The sequence below is a fragment of the Tachypleus tridentatus genome, chromosome 2, assembly GCF_004210375.1.
Source record: "Tachypleus tridentatus isolate NWPU-2018 chromosome 2, ASM421037v1, whole genome shotgun sequence".
In the NCBI taxonomy this organism is placed as follows: Eukaryota; Metazoa; Arthropoda; class Merostomata; order Xiphosura; family Limulidae; genus Tachypleus; species Tachypleus tridentatus.
In genome coordinates this window covers 107,930,295-107,951,082 of record NC_134826.1, presented here as the reverse complement: position 1 = coordinate 107,951,082, position 20,788 = coordinate 107,930,295, and the positions used below count along the sequence as shown (strand labels likewise).

General features: G+C 34.8%; 1 protein-coding gene across 7 annotated transcripts in view; it reads left to right on the top strand.

Moving 5' to 3' along the window:
• The window catches only part of LOC143244803 (tyrosine-protein phosphatase Lar-like), a 313,630-nt gene that overhangs the window by 227,414 nt on the left and 65,428 nt on the right, over positions 1 to 20,788 (top strand). For all 7 annotated transcript variants that reach the window (XM_076490151.1, XM_076490154.1, XM_076490153.1 and 4 more), the window contains 2 exons: positions 7,909 to 8,181; positions 18,798 to 19,085. In XM_076490151.1, coding sequence (XP_076346266.1) covers positions 7,909 to 8,181; positions 18,798 to 19,085 — 561 coding nt within the window. The remainder of the gene's footprint in view (positions 1 to 7,908; positions 8,182 to 18,797; positions 19,086 to 20,788) is intronic.

The window sequence follows — 20,788 nt, the reverse complement described above, 5'->3', positions numbered from 1 at the left end:
AGTCCTCAAAACTAATTTGGCGTAACAAATTTGCTTCTATACTTAGCAGAGACAAGGCATCCAGCCTGTCTTGTCGCATAGTTGTTCTGTTGGGATTTTTAATATGCTTCAGTTGAGAAAATGAACGCTAAGCGGTGCAATTTGCGACCACTAATGTTAAAAATATACGAAAGGCAATGTCTGCATTTGGAAATGCACACTCAATTTGGTCTTCTCAAATTATTTTATAAATCTCAGCACGACTGAATTTGGTTTTACAGTTTTTGTTGCGCTGAACCTATGGCGCACATACACTGCTGGCCAAAATCTTAAGGCCAATGAACATAAGGAAAAAATATGCATTTTGCGTCGTTACACTCAACCACTTATTTGAGTAGAGCTTCGAAAGATGAAAATAAGGGAAAATGAAAATAAAAAACTTATTTAGCATAGGGAAAATATGCACACTGTGAAATAAGCCTGAATACTAAGCTGGTCAAAAGTTTATGAATGTACCAAAAAGAAGTCCTAAACAGGGTAGGAAATGCCCAACAAGAGGTCTTGTGAGTTGCACGGCCGTCATTGCGAATAACTGCAAACATTTGCTTTGGCATGATTGATATAAGCATTTGCAGAAGGCTGGCTGGAATGTTATTCCAAGTGGTGAAGATGGCTTCACAAAGATCATGCACTGTTTGGAATTGACGTCCATTTCTATATACTTCCCTCGCCATCCACCCCAAACATTTTCAATGAGGTTCAGTTCGGGCGAATATGCTGGATGATTCAAAAGAATCACGTTATTCGCCATGAAAAAGTCCTTTGTCCTTTGGGCATTGTGGATTGCAGTGTTGTCCTGCTGAAAGATCCAGTCATTTCCACACAAGCGAGGGCCTTCAGTCAATAAGGATGCTCTCTCTAACATGCCAATGCAGCCAGCTGCTGTTTGATGCCCTGTATAACCTGAAGCTCCATTGTTCCATGGAAGGAGAAAGCACCCCAGATCATGATGGAACCTCCTTCACTGTGTCATGTAGAAAATGTCTTCGGTGGGATATCCTTATCGTGCCAGTTACGTTGGAAGCCATCTAGACCATCCAAGTTAATTTTTTCTCATCAGAGAACAAAACCTTCTTCCACTTTTCTAGGTCCCATGTTTGGTGCTTCTCAGCAAAGTTTAACCGAGCTGTTTCATGGAAGGAGGCGTTGCTTTTGAAGACGCTTACGGTTTTTAAAGCCTTTCTCTCGTAGATGTCGTCTTATTGTCCTTAAGCTGCATTCTGTGTCCGTAAGGGCCTTAATCTGGTTCAACAATCGGCTGGTGTCTTGCCGGACTACCTGTCGAATCCTCCTGCTCAACGCCGGCGAATTTTTTTTGGGCCAACCACTTGAAATTCTTGTTCCATATCCCTTGGGGTCTTTTAAGAAATTTGCAACAGCAATTTTACTATGCCCAATCTCACCAGTGATGGCACGTTGAGAAAGACCTTCCTTTTGCGGCTCAACAATTCTGCCACATTAAAACTCTGTCAACGTTTTAGCTTTTGCCATGTTTTTACCTAATGTAACGTAGGAGATGTCAGTGGGAGATGTTGACAATGCTAATGCTTGAACACAAATGACTAAATTTTGTTACGTGTTTACTGATTAACGCTTTGTTTCAGTATGGTCTTAAACATTTGACCAGCTAGTACTTAGGCTAATTTTATAGTGTTCACATTTACCCTATTAAATGCTAAAAATGTTTTTTGCCATTTTCTTATTTTCATATTTCGAAGCTCTACTCAAATAAGTGGTTGAGTCTAACAATGCAAAATGCGTAATTTTTCTTTATGTTCATTGGCCTTAAGATTTTGGCCAGCAGTGTATGAGTGAAACTGCTGAAGCTCGGCAGAGATATTAGTGTCCAAGTCCTCTGGGTAAGCATCAATTAGCTTTTGGGAACACTGAGAATACCTTTCAGTTTTAGCAGATGAAGTGACATCATTTGTCACATCATTTAGGAAAGAAAATCTGTTGGCTATTTCTTTGTACACTTCTTCTTCTTCTCATCTGGGTTTCTAGTTTGCCAACAATTGTGTAGAAGGTGGTGATACGAAATTTATATCTGGTATTTAGATCTACTCTTTATGCATCTCCATCATTGAGTATCTTCTTTCAGACCCGTTTGCGAGTTTGAACAGCATTGTAATCAACATCTGAAAGTATTTATTTTGCAACTGTTTCAAATCTTCCAAAGTCATCCCTTAAAGTGTGTAATTGGTCAGCTAATTACCCATACAGAATTGCACTTTTTTTTTAAGTTCACATCCTCATTTTGCAGAACTTGGTTTCCTTTATGAAACTTTTGCAAAATCTCATCCTACATGAATATCATCCCCTAATAAAAGTTTTTGGGAACAGTATCTTATTGGTTGCCACTACTGAAAGTCCGGCAAGATTTGGTGTTGACAGTCAGTGGGTCCAAATGCAATCCAATCAGCCACATCATCGGCAGAGAAATTGAGCCACAACCCTGAATCTTTTGCTTTAGTTTCTTCATCTTTTGTAGACTGAAGCATTTTGCCATAGTCCAGTAGATTTTCATTTTCAGCAATTATTTCAACTTAAGACTGTCTTGTAGAGCAACTTGTATCAACATTAACACTAGACATATCAGGATAATTTGCACACAAAATGAGATCAGTTGTGAGACTTGGCCAGTTGAGCCAGACTGTGACACCTCAACGTCATCATGATGTTCTGACCTTGAAGTGGACAAAGTTGTACTTGTAGATGTGGAGTCAGATGTAGTATAAGTGACTTATAATGGCAGAGATTGGTTTTGATTTGGAAGATCATGTTGTGTAAGTTGAGTGAAAAAATTAGTCAGATTTCCAATCTTGGCTAATAAATCCAAAACCTGTTGGTTCTTTTTTGCTACTTTTTCTCTTTTGTGCACCACTTAATTGAACACGTTTCATCTTGCAGTTTGAAAAATACAGAAACAAAAATGAAAAAACAAAAGAATATGGATCATATATAGCTATAATGATTAGAAAAGCACTGAAATTCATAAAGAAGAACGTTGATAAGACAGCCAAACATACTAAACGACAGGTCAATATTTATACAAAGATTGTCAGAAAGTTATCTTAGGGCCTAGGTCCATCAGCACATAAACATGAATTCATAAATACCTTTATTGATTTGCTGCATTCTGATTGGTTGAAAACCATTCGAGACTGGCTTCAATCCATTTTGGGAGAATTAGTTTTCAGTCATTGCAAAAGTTTCATTAAGGTTGTTGCGATGAGAGCTGTATGCAAAAAGCAATGTCAGTAGTAATATGCAAATTCATTCTGAGCCATAAAGTATTCCAAAACAGTTTGTGATCAACAACACATACTGTAGTTGCCTATATACACAGTGATCATTCTGTACTGGTACACATGCATGAAATAATTAATTGTAAACTGTACTGCACCTTGAACTACTACATTAGGCCCAGGCTAGAGTACCTTAATCCAAATCAAATATCTGAAGAATGAGTTATAACCTCAACTTTGAGCTCAGTTTTGACCTGGGGAATTTAGATGAGCCAAGAAACCACACATCAACGAAATCGGCATATATCTGTATGCGAAGGCAAATTCAAAACAACGGCCTTAAATTTGAAATAGTCCACTTCATTATTCCAGACTACAGTAGCGTTCCCAGTGTACCCACACTAAACTAGATACAATATTTAGGCCTAACGTTAGTGTTGTTATCTGAGAACTGAGCGACAATAACGTTAGGCCTAATACTAATACATTGCAACTGAGGTCACGTTAAGCGTAGTACACAGTACTTACACTGTTTACATGAACTTCTTCAATTCATGCACTTTTTCAGACAATCCTAAATTGATTTTGTTGATTTGTCAGCTCTTTACAGTATCCTTGTATGACCACGGTGCCACAGTACTGTACTACTACTAGTAGTATAGTGTATACATAACAACATTAAGAATCATGTTGTTGTACATGTCGAAGTCTTATGCAATTTAACATAAAAGGTCGAATTATATCCTTTAGACTGCTCTGATCAGTCAATTGTTTTCCCAGCCTTTCAGAAATGTAATAGAACACATACTGATCTGAATTTATAGTTGCAAAATAATTAAATTACACCATACCTGGTATTCTGGTGGAACAGAGATAAAAGGACACCTAGAAAGAACAAATTGAAAAACACTTGAACATCATTAAACAAAGCATTTTGAAATATAATTTTGTTTGTTATACATATTTTTTGCACACTTTTTATGCAGATTGTGTGAAGAATTTTTTACTAAAAATACTATCCTGACATTTTCATTGTGCTATTTTAATTAAAAATGTATTAATTGTCTGCAAACTGTGTAATGACTAGAAAGAAAACTATTCTTAATCCCTTTAATTTTAAATCCACCATTAATTTGTGAACTGTCATAAAATATCTACACTCCACAATGCTCCACATTGGTCAAGCTTTTACAGTATCCCCATTAATTTTTTTATTTATACAAAGGAGGCCTGTATCCAAACACAAGTCTCATTAAGACAACCAGACATCACACCCAAGCACTTACACCACTTTTTGTTTTTCTGGCTCGTGAGTGAGGATATAAAAACAGTCACAATGTTAGAAAAACATGTAGGTTCAAAAAGTCTTGATAGAAATGAATAAAAACCCTGTAACCCGAGCACTTTCAAAAGGTGGACCTTTCTTCTTCAGAGGCAAACATTCCAGTTTGCCTTGAAAATCCATTTATAGATTCTATTCATACCTTTTAGACAATGTGTTAAGTACCACACTAAGGGCCTATGCCATATAGATAAAAGATATCTCCCTGGTTCATCATGAATCCACATGTCAAGATATTTTTTGCTAACTCCAAACTGTGAAAGATGTTTGTGGACAAACAAACAGTGCAACTTCATAAAGGATGCAGAATTGTGGAACATAAGTCTAGAAGTGGTCATCTTTGAGAGTACACATTTGTCCTCGCCTAATGCCAAATTCAGAGTTCAACAAATTCAGCCAAGCTCAAAGCCATGAACTTTGTTTGCTGTTGGCTGTTAAACAGTGAAGTTACAAAGCAATAAAGTGTGATCAGAAATAGGCCACAAATACCCAAGATTTAATTCTTAATGGAGACCACATATAAAGCACATAAAAATATTTAAAATTTAAAATTGATTGTAAGAGGTTAACATGACAACCAGCTAGACTTATGCTAATTTTGTTCTGAAATGGATTAATTTATGAATTAGTTTTAAACTGGACAACATGAAAACACCAGTAAATTAGCTATCTGAATTTAGCAACTTATTAATTAAAGAAAACAGCTAATTAATACCTACAGTGTTGTGCATTCTTGGGAGTACTTATTATAGTAGTAATAATAATAATCATGCATTGTTAGGAATATTCATCCTGATGCTTTTTCATACATAGTTGAGAATGTCTAGAAATTAGGACATAATAAATTACTGACTATGTTGAGGAGTATTATATGATAAAGTCATCATTTCATGCCAGTTAATAAGCCTTGCAATCATATTATTGAAAAAGCAATAGATGTCAGGTCTCAAGTAGATGTAGATAATAAATGTTTCTTACCATCAAAGTATTAACTGCTGATTCAACCTGTCTTACAAAGTGATTCATTTTAAATTGAGGTTAGTATATGGTAGATGATTTTTTATACATTAATTTTTAACTTTCTTGAGTTCTATCAGTAACTGATATTTTTATTCATATATGAAAAAAGCAGAAAAAATATTACTAATGTGCTTGCAATTATTTAGGTATTGAGAAACATCAGCTGCTATATAAATCTTACTGAAGATAAGAGAAACAAACATATCCTTTCCACTGATCCAAAGCCTGTGCTACATCACAAATAATATTATCATGCATATTTGATATAACTATTTTTGTATGTACTTGCATGCAGTATAGTAAATATCTAATATAGAACAGCATTTTCCACCCTAAAAGCTACTGCATCCTGGTAGATCTCTTGAATATATTATCACACTCCAATAACATTACTTACTACATATTCATAGAAGATCTTGCACCGTGGCAAACAATGATCTGCACTCTGGTACTCAGTCAGGCCCCCTGGCAGTTGGGAAACACAGTTAAAGAGAGCACTGGGAAACTTCCATGTGTCATTATTTATATATAGTTCTTCAATACTTATTGGAAGAGCTAAGTCTGCAAAATCTCTTGTGTCTGTTATTTCTTTGTTTTTCTTAAAATGTTACATTTAATTACCTTATAGATGTACCACCAATCACAAGGGTGCTAAACTTTGGCTAAGATGTAGAATGATTGAAACATTGAGAAAATGAAAAAAAGGAATTTACATTTTGTTGTTTTCTCTTTTACATTATTTTTATATTTTGCAAATTATAAACATTTTTCAATCTTCAGTGTGCGTGACAGTGCAAGTATGCAACTTGTTTTAGCGGTTTCAATTTATTAGTACAATCAAAATTTTTAGTGGATTTATAAATAAAGTCATACAGTCTCTTTCTTCTATTCAAAAGGGAAATGGTAAGTCATTCTCTTACAACAATTTCAATAGTCCTAGGCAAATCTATGCATCAGGATCCATCTGTCTGACAATTGTTAGGAACTCAGTTGTGTGAGAATACCATACTGACAAAAGATAGGTCTGAGATATGTGTACTGAACAACGGGAAAGAATTGTGTTAAAATACGTGTAGTTATACACAATTTTGAAATATAACTTTCATTTTTTCATCTAACACAACTGTAATACGACGTGCTTTTACTTTTTGGCATGCTTTTGACTGGAGCCCGGAAAGGCCAGATGGTTAGGGTGCTTAACTTGTAATTTGAGGTTTGTGGGTTTGAACCCTCATCATACCAAAGGTGCTCACCCTTTCAGCCATGAGGGCATTTTAATGTGATGATCAATCTGTCTATTCATTGGTAAAAAGAGTAGCCCAATGGTTGTCAATGGGTGATGACTAGTTGCCTTCCCTCTAGTCTTTTGCTACTAGATTAGGAATGATTATCACAGATAGTAATTGTGTAGCTTTGTGCAAAATTCAAAACAAACAAACAAAGCTTTTGACTGAGCATGGCTTTATGGTTAGCATTCTAGGTTGTTGGTTAAATGTTTTAAGATTTGATCTGGTTAAAAGTACTTACATAGGAATTGAATACTGCTGACTGTTGCCCTCCTTTTTGGTCAGGAGTCTTAACTTAGAGATAACAGTGTATGAACCTTAGTGTTTCTAATCTTGTTGTTTAGCCCACGTGTTGTGCAGATATGCTTTTGGATTCCACAGTCCAGTTCAGCATGTGAATTCCAGTATAGAATGAAAGGACTTGCTAATTAAAATGCTCTTTGTATACCTCTGATGTGAAATGTATATTGGATGAATTAAGAGTATTTTTAGAAAAATAAATATAAATTTGTAGTCAAGTGTGGTTTTAGTGAGTTTTGGTAAGAACAAAAAGCCTTCTTAATTTAACATCTTTGGAATTTATCACTACTGAAGTGCCTTTAGGTAGTTTCATTATTTAAAAGAATATGTTAAAATACATATGCCTTTAGAAAGTATTAACCAGTATTTTTAAATGCAATGTAATCAGTCCGTCATTATCTATTTATGGCATATTTTGAATTACTAAAATGTGTGAAACTTTGCAGAAAATATAAAGTAGTTATATTTCGAACTTTATGCCAATTTTATGCTTAATTCAGTGAAATAATTACTGTTGTTTTCTTATTTTACAGGGTAAGTAAATTGGTACAATAAAGGATTTCAAGTATTAATATATAACTTCACAAATATCATATATGACCAAACGTTTTCTCATCTTTTTTCTAAACACAGTTTTTTCTGTACTTAATGTTCAAAATATTTGTTTTTCCAGCAAGAAGAGTGCCACCATATTTTTCCATTCCACCAGAGAACAAATATGAGATAATCCCTGGAACAAGCTTAAATCTTACTTGTGTGGCTGTGGGTTCTCCTATGCCATATGTCAAATGGAGGAAAGGATCAATTGATCTTACACCTGAAAATTCTCTTCCTATTGGGAAAAATATGCTGAATTTAGAGAATATCAGGGAGTCGGCAAACTACACCTGTGTGGCCTCATCAAAATTTGGCAATGTAGAGAGAACATCACAAGTTATTGTACAAGGTAGTAAAGATGATAATATTTGTAAATTATTTTGTTAGAAGTTCATCTATGCAACAGAAAAATGTGGATCTGGAAGAAGGTTAATTATAATGTATCACAACACTTGGTAATGTGTTGTGCAGCCAAGACATGCTGCAGGACACAGCGTGTGTTATTACAAAGAGTGATAGTTTAGTGACTGCTTGGTGGATGTGCTCAACTGGATTATTAGTTTACACACCAAATTTCAAAGCAATCCATTAGGAAATACTTGATATATAAATATCTAATTTTGAGACAATATCTTCCTTTTTTTTTTTCTTGGCACCAAAACTACAGAAATTTTATTTTACAGAAAAACATACATAACTTTTTTTATTAATTGTTTCAACTTTGTTACACTGATAGATCTTTAATTCCTACAATTAACTGTCAAACTTAGTCTAAATATAAGCCACATGTGCAAAGTTATTCAATTTTGACCAAAACGTTTTTGCACAAGCATATGCAAGGAGTCATATAAACTATCTGTCTAAAATAATTATTACAACCTTATCTAAAAGTCAAAATAGACCATTTTCATTTTTTGTGATTCAGTTTAAAGATGGCTAAATTAGAGTAACAAACTATGTGGTGAAAACATGTGCATATAGGTAAGTATTGGTTAGGCCAAGCAAACCAGATTATCAGTTTGTAGCTCAAGTTCTTAAAACAGTTGCACAGGTGAAAGGTTATTATTATTATTATTACTTGCTGAATGTTTTGAAATTCTCCTAATTAAAGAGTGTTTAGCATCACATGATATTAACAAAATTAATGATGTTGTACCAAGTGCATCTGTATTATGACCAGAAACTGTTAATATAGTTTCCATAGTGTTACTATAAAGGAAGTTATTAACATTATTTTAGACAGGAAAAGATACCATCATATATTTTAAAGAATCTTGTTGGTTCTGTAAGGTGTAGGTCTGTCTCGAGTAAGAAGGTAGCAATCTTAAAACCAATTTTTATTGCTATCAAATGTCTCTTTCTTACCTACTGTGGTTTGTTGATGTGTATTGACAAAAGTCATGATACCTAATAAAAAACACCTTAAGTACAAAAAAATATGTGGCTGAAAGAGGATTAAGTAAGCAGGTAAGATACCCTAATTGGTGTTTAGATCAATAACTTGGTGGAAATCAGGTACAGTAATGGCCTCTTCCTTTCTCATTTATTGTTTTTAGTTTGGGTTTAACAATGTTTAAGTTGATGCTGTTAAATGCTAATTTTTTCAGTACATGAAGGCCAGGATATGTAATCTTATGAATACTTCTAACCCCTTTCATTGAGACATGTTCATGTATAATATAGCATTGACATTAAGTACAAAATTATCACTGTGCTAATATAAGGTCTGAATAATATTTGATTCCATTCCAACTTAACAGATGTTTTCAGATTAAACTTAAACTTATTTTTTTTAATTAAATGTAGTAGTTTGCATAATGTGTATATTCAAATTGATGAGGGTTTGGTTGTCCACAAAACTGCTGCACTGGTAAGAATTTAAAATTACTTTTACTCCTGAACACCAATTGTGTACATGATGGTACTGTTACTCCTACTTTAACATAAACTTGTTCTGTCCACTATTCCTGGATCCTGTGTGGCTGGTATTGGGCAATTTCTTTCATGGAAATGCAATTCACTTATATCAAGCATCATTTGAAAGCTTAAAGCTGTGTACCTTTATTCTGCAGCTGACTGTGTATACCTAGATGTAATTAAACACATATATCTCCATTCATTTATTCTATCACAATTTACAAGAGATAAATCAGTGTCAACTGGCTGGAGTAGTGGCTTCACTTGGAATATCTGATACTTGTTGAGATCAACCAAGAGCATTGTCTCTTGCCCTTGTATTCTTGCAGGCACAAATCAAGCACTACCAAGTCTGGGAATAACTGGTTTGACCATCAAATATTTGGGTACAGGCTTTCTGCTGCATTCTCCCTAACTTAAGCTCTTTTGTTTCCAAAAGAGTGCTCTTTTGGACTGCCAATCCTGCTGTGTGGATGATAAAAATTTGCTGCACAACATGGAATAGGTTGTTAACTTAAAAGTGACCATGTATCCACACCCAAAGCAAATGGTCTGATCCTTCTTTCTGGAATGACATATGCAGAGGCATCATCAGCATTAATTACAACAAAAATCATAGAAGGACTAGGGAAGCCCTGCCCATTCAGTAGCAGCCAGTAAGGTTGTGTCTCATTGTCAAGATGTGTTGGTTACTGATTTATTCTTGTTTAAGCAAGAGCTTAGTTTGAGACACGACGCAATAAGGCAGCTTATCAGGGGTACTCCCTATGAAGCTACAACTATGGGCTTTTCCTCTCTTTTAATCTATTCAAAGCAACAACTTTGATCATTTTTGCCTGTATGTGAATGAGAATATATCTTTTGCATTTTATTGTTATGGAACTTCTGGATAAACTTTTCAAATGTTTATATCCTTGTGATCTGTTGATACCATTGTAGGTTATGTTTTCCCATACAATTGGTGTGGGTGATACTCCTCAATGCCAAGTGTCTGGAGGGGCTCCTCTTTTGAGATTGAACATGGCTTGAGGATACCATACATCTCCACTGAAACAAAACATCAATGTAAGTCATCTCATCTAAAACTGTATTTCAAATTCTATAAACTCAGGGTCAGCCATTGCATATCCTGTTCCTGATTCCAGCTTTTCAATGCAATTGTCCAGATCCTCTTTTGGTGCATCTTTAAATGTTACAGTTGTGATCTGTTAACCCTTTATCTCAGTCACCTATGCCTTTTGCATAAGCCTCTCAATCCATGGACTTCCAGACAAGGCTGAAACAACTTTAATGTCAAAGGTGTGGTGTGGAGAATGACAAGTTATTAGAGGAAACTTGTTTATTAGCTTTTTACATCCTTAAGGTTCTTCATGCAGTGTATTCCCCCCAGTGTTTAGTGTCCTGTCATAGAGTGACTCACCAATGAATCATGGATCACCTTCACCAGTTCATTCCTGGTGTCTAATCTGCTAGCAAAGTACCTTAGGTTAGTACATGTTATCCACTACAGTGACCTCCATTCTCTCTGAGAATTCACAGATGGCATCAACTAGAGCCTAGGATGATTTATACTGTAATATATCAGATAACCACATTACTACCAAATTATGATAAATCATAAGTTTGTTAACACAGTACAATCTGTAAGAACTATTAATCACTAAAGAAGTGGCTGGATTAGACCGTAAAGAAATATCTTGGTCTCAAAATCAAACTAAAGTACATGTCATACAAAAAAGCAACATGGTTAATAACCCATCAAAAATAATAGTAACAACAACAATAATGATGATGATAATAATAATGAATCAGATTTTTAAAAAATCCACATTAGAAAAAACTTGTTTGTAAGACCATACACAATAGCATTATTTAACATATTTCTGATAATATAATTAATAAAACAAGATTGAAGCTAGTAATTGAAATAATATTTTAACAATTAAATATTTTACATACCAGTTTCACATGCCTAATATCTCTTAATGTTTGAACTTCAAATATAAAGGATTTTATTCATGTCAGTCTGTAAGATTACATATTACATGACTGAAGACTCAAAATTCATTTTATATAATCAAACATGAAAGTGATGTCCTTATATTACTGTTAAAAGAATCTCATTTTAATGTCTTTATATAAAAATCACCCAACTAATGTTTAATATACACTAAGAAACAAATGCTTTGGTTTGTTTTAGAACAAGACCATATATGGTTATCTGCTGGGTCCACCACAAGGAATCAAACAATATTTTACTACTGTAAGTCTGTAGACTTACTGCTGCCCACTGATCCATAAGTACTAATCTAAAGAAAAGAAGTAAAAATACATAAATGATAACACTATAGCTATAAGACAAATTGATACATTACACATTGATTGGCAAATATAAGGGATTGTTGGAAAGAACAGCCCATTCAATCTTGGATTTAACAACTGCATACCACCTTGGTGACCTTGAACCAGCTGGGTCTAGTATGCACTTAGGTTAAACATCAGGGGAAGAACATGATTGGCTATTCTGGATGCACCAGGTTGTGCACATTCTCTTTCCTGAGTCTTGGCTACATCATGAAAAACGTTGTATATTAACTTGGTAAAATTTTGAAAAGCTTGGTGTTTATGAGAGTACTAACAACACTACTAGTCTTAACAACTCTCTCTGACAACCATCACTGCTCAATGCCTATCTCTTCCTTCTAGCGATAAGCTCTTCTGGGAAATACTATTTCATCTGTTCTAAATTTTTAGCTAAACAGCACAAGAGTTCAGAAGGGCACACTCACCAAAAAAATAAAATAATAATAAATAGACAACTCCACAATAATAAAACGTCTGGTCACAGCACCAAATTTTCTCCTTCATACCTAGTAAGTCGTGTTCTCAAGCTTATGGATTTTCCTTCAGTTTTGGGTATGAACCACATGATAATGGGAAGGTTGGTTTGCCATAGTGTATTACAGAATGAAAATATGAAATTTCTACCTTCAAATTAATTCAAAGCAGAAAATTAGACAGGAAATAATGTACAATGTGATGAAACAATTTTTATTTTCAGTAAACACAATAGAAGTTCAAAACAAGTGCATTGTATGATACCTTAGCTAGAGAGTTCTCAGACAGTAAGTAAAATTTAAATGAGATAGTCATATATTCCACTTGAGATTGAGAATATATGGCATTGTAAATGACAAAATATTGTCATTCTTCTCAGGGTGTAGGCACTACCCATGTAACTAATAATCACTCTCACTAAAAAAATAAGAAGCAATGTATCCTTGGAGCATCACCTAACATGACAATTGTAAATATCACCGTCTATTTCCATACGCTACAAATGTTTTTTTGTTGGAAAGTGCATGTGATATCTCCACTGAATGACCTACTTTATAACTAGAGTATGCAAAACTTACTTTCTCCCTTGAACATTATATGTTATACTTAAAACTATATGTACAATTGATAAAGAAAGTTTGAAACCTTTTTACATTAAGTAATGAGTAGCAGTACAGAACACATAGTATGCCTGTGTACCATACATAACCCTATTATCTTATCACTTCATTACGTTAGCACTTGTACTTTATGGGATCATCACTTTGTCAGATTAGTAAATATACCTCAAGATCTTTACCTTTTATAGATTAGTACTTATGGATCATGTTCTTATTGCTCTTTCAGGTCAGTAATTTATAATGCGATACTTTCCTTTAGTTACTACTGCATTTGGTTCTAAATAATATGCTACATACTGTACTTTACTATTAGGCTATTATAATTATTCCAAAGCATACATGCCTTCTCTTCAACTCATAGCTATCACTCGACCTCGAGGATTTCTTCTTCTACCCAGCTAACTATTGGTATAGCTTTTTCTTACATACCCTCCTTAATTGCGTCTGACGATTTTTCTCACTTACGTTAGTGCGCCCTTTATGCTGGTACTGTATATAAGCACCTCATTCAGAGAATGTTATCACTTTTCCTTCACAAAGCATCACTAATTATTATTATAATCGTTTGGAGGAAAATACTTTGAACGTTATTGTGTCTTCCAGTTGGTTTTCGTAGTAACAATTTTTTGTAAAATTTCCTTCCGATTGTCAAGCTAGTTTATGATATGAATATCCAGATTATTATATCCGGCATGGAGGAAAATTGGGTTTCCATTATCCAACTCTGTTATCTAGCATCGAACCACATTCGAGGGTGAGTCATTCCATGTTGAGACAAGCAATGATCTTATTCATAGTGAGATTGAGACATATTCGAATATACGGTGGTCTCCACGGGATTTTGAGAAACTACAATTGTGGACGATGATCGACACTTTGGAGAAACATAAGATTCGCCTATTCATGTACCTTCTTTTAAACTGTTGGATTTTCATTTCCCCAGTGGTGAATTTACGGCCTCGCAGCACTTGGGTCTGGGGTTTGATTTCCTAGAATGGATGCAGCAGATGGCCTAGGGCTGATTTACTCTAAGATAATAACTTTACCTCACAAAATGCTGTTCCAATCAACAGTAATTAACACTATTTAAATTATCTGTAAAATATGAAAGGAGGCCAGTTTGGGATAAGCTGCCTTTGATTTGTTTTCCTTCTGTTGGTTCTTCTAATGCGTGGTGTTTTAGCTTTTTCCAAGTTGCTTTTAAGCCTGCAACTTACTCGATAACTGAATTTTTAATTTGTCTCCATATTTGGATATTGTAACTCATGTTGGAAGGTTTACTTCTCAGCTGCACGAATCGACAGTTAAGCTTTATCCGACATGTCATCGGAAAGTCGTGATTTAACCCATCATTGCCAGGTGGAAGCATTTTCCAGTTCTCAAGTAATACATTTGTTCCTAACATACGGGGTTCTAAGGCAAAATCGTAGTTCACCTGAATAGTTCAATATCCCTTAATGGAACAGAGTAAGTCTACAAGCTTACAGCTCGAAAATTCGAGATTTTGTTTTCCCTTTTACTTCTCTTTGTTAGAAAACTCTCAAGATCACCAACTCCTCATATGATTAGCAGAATCAATTATTAGGATGCATGTTGGTTCCATTTTTGGCTTTTACATTCCTTACTATTATCTATGGAGTTTTGAATTACATAAACCACCATAGGGGATCATAGGTCCACTCGTATTCGTGACCCTTGATATAAGTCCCTTGGTACATTGTTACCCAGAATAAATTCTTGCTGAATTATCAGTGATTACTGTATACCTTCTTTAGCTATGAGGGCTCAGTTCCAATAATTTCTTAATTTGTGAAAATATTAACCATGAGGCCAGGAACACTGCAGGTTCTTAAGTCACAATTAATCATTCAGTTCATATCTTTATCATTATTATTTACCCAACACATAGGGTTTCAATGTCCTGCAGTACATCAGGATTTGGATTTTAATTCTAGGGTTTTCTGAGTTTGATTTGTCTGTTTGAAAGTCGTGTTAGTTCTTCAGAGTTCTTATTCCTGTCAGTTTTTGGGTCTATGCCAACAGGAGATTGGTTTAAGTCATTGATCATTTCTGTCTATATCAGTGCCTAGATTCTCCAAAGTTCACAAGTTACTCAATTCATGTTGACATTTTACTGGAATTATTGATGTCTAAGTTGAATGTAGTCTGTCCTATCTGTACTTTTCACAATGTTGTGTACAACAGTTAGGTACCACAGTTCTGGGATTTTACCTTCGGATTCACATCAGCTTCACATGGTTTTCACTTATTGTACAATTTTTTTCTTGTCCCCTTCATTCCACTTTACTGTGCACACACCATTCCATGAATGACTGTTTTCGTTTTGTTGTTTTGAACAATCTCGTCAATTGTCAGATCTTCCCATTCTTATTCTACTCTAAAAACAACCAAGGCTGGCTTCCTTTTCAGGACAGAGGCATTTGTTTTTCTCCAGTTCAGTATGTTATAAGTTTGAATTATTTTTATTTTTCATCTCATCTCTCAGTTGGGCTCAGCTGACTCCCATCCAGCTCAATGCATGTGTGTGTGTTTTTTTATTATAGCAAAGCCACATTGGGTTATCTGTTGAGGCCACCAAGTGGTATCAAACTCTTGATTTTAGCATTGTAAGTGCAGAAACTTTCTGCTGTACCAGCGGTAGACCAGCTCAGTGCTACAGAATAGAATGTCACACTCTTACTTGTCTCTCCTTACATTGCACAGATCATTCTCTCTCTTCTGAGAATGTGAGCATCACTCGAATTCCTCGTGCCTACAGGATGATAACACTAGTGATAATTTAATTGATTTTTACATGATCCAGAGATCATGAACATCAATTCACTGGTATCCTCAATTTCCTCAGTTGGGGTCGTTCTTCAATCCTGAGGGGTTGTTAAGATGGACAGTACTGCATTATAGGTTTATCTACTGCCATCTCGCCTAGAGTTCCATCTCGTCATGAATGCCTTGCTTCAAGGATGGGGTGAATTTCTAAAACTTATGAATTCCAGGGTTTATGCATGGATGAAGAGAATTCCTTACACAATGTTTTTATTTTTCTTGCTCTTCAACAGGTAATGCCACATGGTTTGGGTTTATTAAAAGACAAATCGTCAGGCTTAGCTCTAACAATTCCATGGTGGTGTCTTGTGTTTCTCATCAAGGAGGCACGTGGTCTAGGGCTCCTTGTGTTCAAATTATGCACATCCTATCAATTATTCTTACCCAACACTTTGTCAGACAGGATGGGAATTCATTCATTTTTTTTCCAATTCATCTAATCACTATTTTGCTCTTCCATGTCCATGGTCATATTCAGTTAGAGTCTTGAAGGTTTTGTTGCCTGCACTAACACCTGTAGAGATACTAGACGACAATTTTTACTCTGGGCTCTCACTGAAGATAAAGAATCTTCTGCAAGTCATGCCTAATCAGATATGTTACTTTTCTATGTTCTTAATGACCTGGACAAATTGCTCACTGGAGGTCATTGTGTATAATGGTATTTGGACATCCAATATACTTTATCTCACATTATTTGCATGATCTGGCAGTCTTTTCTTCTGAGGATTTTCCCAACCTCTTGTAGGCATCTTGACCATTTCTGATTGATTATCCAGAGAGATGAGTATTTTCATTTTTACCTTTCAGGGCACCTTTCCTTGTTTTCACAAGATCACACTCTGTGATGAGTATTGTCCAGAGAAGGGTGCTTTTATTAAAACAATTCCACACTAGCAATAACTGTTTCACTACAGTTACTACTGGATGCAACATAATCTGTAGAAATGAGGTGTTCCATAAACCTCCAAGAAGCTGACTAGGTGGTATTACTGTTCTATGGTGGACTGCCACTCCTGGACTATCATGATTAAAGCATAAGGGAATTCTGCTTGTCCCTGCCAATTTTTGGATTAAAAAAATTGTAACAATACTGAGAGATTATAGTAATATAACTAAACAATTAAAACTAGAAAAAAGACTTTTCAAGATCTTCTGTAAATGTAATTCTACGAAAATGCATATTCTAACTGAGGAAAAAGCTAGGACACCCTACCTCCTAATAGCTAGTGTTACCCCCTTTGGCTGAAATAATTGCAGTGAGATGCTTCTTGTAGCCATCTACCAGTCTTTGACATCGGTCTGAAGAAAGTTTGCCCCACTCCTCAATACAGAATTCTTTCACCTGTGAGATGTTTGAGGGTTTTCTTGCATGTACAGCCCGTTTCAAGTCATCCCACAACATCTCAATGGGATTAAGATCTGGGCTTTGACTCGGCCATTCCAGGACTCTCCATTTCTTAGTTTTCAGCCAGTCCTTGGTAGATTTACTGGTATGTTTTGGGTCATTGTCGTGTTGGAGGGTTCAATTCAGCTTCAGCTTTAATGTTCGTACAGATGGTCTCACATGATCCTCAAGCACCCTCTGATACACGGTAGAATTCATGGTGAATTCTATGCAAGTTAAACTTGTGCTGTCTCTTTCTGATTGTTACTTTCACATCAACAGTAACCAGAGCATGCTGTAGGTCTCGTGATGACATGTTAGAGGGTTTGGAAACCTCTTTTAGCATCTTGTGGTCTGCTCTCGGGGTGAACTTGCTTGGACGACCAGACCTGGGCATGTTGGCAGTTGTTTTGAAAGCCCTCCACTTGTTGACTATTTTCCGGACAGTGGAATGGCTGATTTCAAAATCTTTTGGGATCTTTTAAATCCCTTACCAGACTCATAAGCTGCTCCAATTTTCTTTCTGAAGGCCTCAGACATCTCTTTTGCTCTCACCATGGTGCTCAATCTCACTTCAACAGTCAGGAGCACACCAAATTAAATGTCTGAGGTTTAAATAGAGCAAGCCTCATTCAAAATGCTGAGTAATGATCTTCTAATCATGTGCACCTGGTGTGATACACCTGTGCATGAGTTGAGCCATTTTAAGTAGGAATAAATGTGGGGGTGTCCTAACTTTTCCCTCAGTTAGAATATGCATTTTTGTAGAATTGCATTTACAGAAGATCTTGAAAAGTCTTTTCTTCAGTTTTAATTGTTTAGTTATATTCCTATAATTTTTCAGTATTCTTGAAATTGAGATTAAATATCTATATATCCAAAAATGTTACAAAATACACAGACTTTTATAGGGTGTCCTAACTTTTTCACATGACTGTATGTATATGGGATAAAAGATCATATCTGGTTAAGAATAAAAAGTAATACACATGCAAATCTTTACTTTTAACTATATTTCATTGTTGGATATACTCCTGTTCGTGTATAAGGTACAATTCCTGGGGCAGCATGTCTGTTTGGTAAAAACCTGCTTCTTGTAAGGATCTGAAGAAGTAAAGCATTGGTGAGGTTTGAACAAGTCCTGATGTGCAACATTATTTTGTTACACTAAGTGTTTTTTGAAGAGCATATAAATTGTATTCTGAAGTATCCAGTGGTAGTTTGTACAGCTACTATTGTTTCACATTCCTTGCATTGTATTTAATTTTAAGAAAATGCTTAAATACTTAAATAAGATTTATTTTAATTCTAAGAAAATGCTTAAATCCTTAAATAAGATTTTTATATTTCTACTTACAGCCTTACCTCCTCCACCTACAGAAATAAGAGTATCTGATGTTACAGCTACATCTGTCAGGTTGTCATGGTCCTATCAGAGCAATGAAGAAAATGTTCGATATTATGTTGTCCAATATAAACCAAAGAAAACAAACCAAGATTATAGTGAAATTAGTGGTATTACTTCAAAGTTTTATACTATTCGTGACCTTACTCCTTATACAGAATATGAATTCTTTGTTATCGCATTTAATGACATAGGTCGGGGACCTCCCAGTACACCTGCTGTTGCAACAACAGGAGAAACAGGTGGGTTATTGCTTTTGTTGTTGTTCTACCTAAAATAAGATTTGTTTTTTCTCTTGAATTCTTATTCCTCTGTGTTAATTCTGTTGTTGTAAGCTAAAGATATAATTCATATACATTCAACACATGAAACACATTGACATTGGTGTGTTGAATTTCATCTTAGAATTTCAAGAATCTCTATTGAAGTCTAGTTGTTGTTTTGTTTGGTTTTTCAAAAGTTAAGAATTTAAGATATTTTGTGTATCCTGTTCTTTATAATGAATAAACTTTTCCTCACTAGACATACATTTCAAAAATGCATCAAAAATGAAATTTTCCCTTCAATAGTTAGTTTACAGTACGTATATTTAGGGATATCCATGTAATATATTTCTAACTATTCATGCAGTTTCTACATGCAGTTAGTTTTATCTGTGCTCACTAGATGTCTGAAGGTCATAAATATATGCTAATTATTTTACACATAAAAACCTAAATACTGTAATAGGAAAAGCTACATACTGCAACCTTTTTTTCTTGAGTCTCAAGCTAGTGTGTATGTATTTCTGTATGAACTTTTTGGAAGATAATGTTTCGATACACATGGTGGGCAGAGCAAAGATAGCCTATTGTGTAGCTTTGTGCGTAATTCCAAACAAACAAACAGAAAATACAAAAATTGTGACAAATGTAGTTAAAATCACATAGGTGACAAAATTACAAAATAGGTGGATCATTTGCCAAATTTTTATATTTTTTTTATTAAAAGAAGGATGACATTTTGATCTAGTGATCTTCATCAAATTGTACAGTGTGGAAGAAAAGCCATGTACGGAATTCAAAAAATATGCTTAAGTAGTGTTTTGAATTCTTGAGTGTGAAAATTCAAAGCAAAATTACATCTATCACATAAAAATTAGAAATCATATATAAAGATAAAATTAATAGCAATTAAATTTAAGTAAAAAAATGGAAAAACAGAAAACTACACAAGAGAAGAGTGTTCATTTAAACCAGATAATTGACGGGTTCCCACTTTGTAGATTAACCTCCTTTCAAATAGTTCTCTTTTCTGGATGTTTGTTGAAGCAGTAAGTTCAAGAATTGAAAAGTTATCAACTAAATGATTATTGATGGGCAAAAATGTTTACCTGTTGGTGTATCTTGGTTCTGCAGTTTAATATGGTTTAAATGTTCTTGTGCTTGATCACTGAGTTGGTAGCCTCTTTGTCCAGTATATAAACTATTGCATTTGAAGAAATTTATGTAGTCAATGTTACATCCAGCAGTACATGTAAAGGACTGTCTTATGTTCAAAGTTGTGGTCCTTCCTTGTGTATATGTGGTGCCATTTATACTTCAGCAGGTTTCATTTATATGTGCAAGTGCATGGAGTATCATTGTCTTTTTTTTAGGTTACTGTGCACCAGGGTTTCTTTCATGGGTTTTTTTTCATGTGTGTAAGAAATAATGGGTGGGTCCTTGAAAAGGTATTTAGTGATAGGATCTGTAATTGTTTAGTATAATTTCTTTGATCTTCTTATTAGTCTTAGTATGTTAATCCAAGTGGAACATGATTTGTGTGTTCTTTCTTGGTGGAGTTGAGTGTTTGCTTCTGAATATCTGAGCTAATTTTGGTGAGTACATCATGGATGAGAGAATCGCAGTATGGTATGCTAGAAAAGAAAAGTTATCATGTCTTTGGATTTAAATTTGTAATCGTT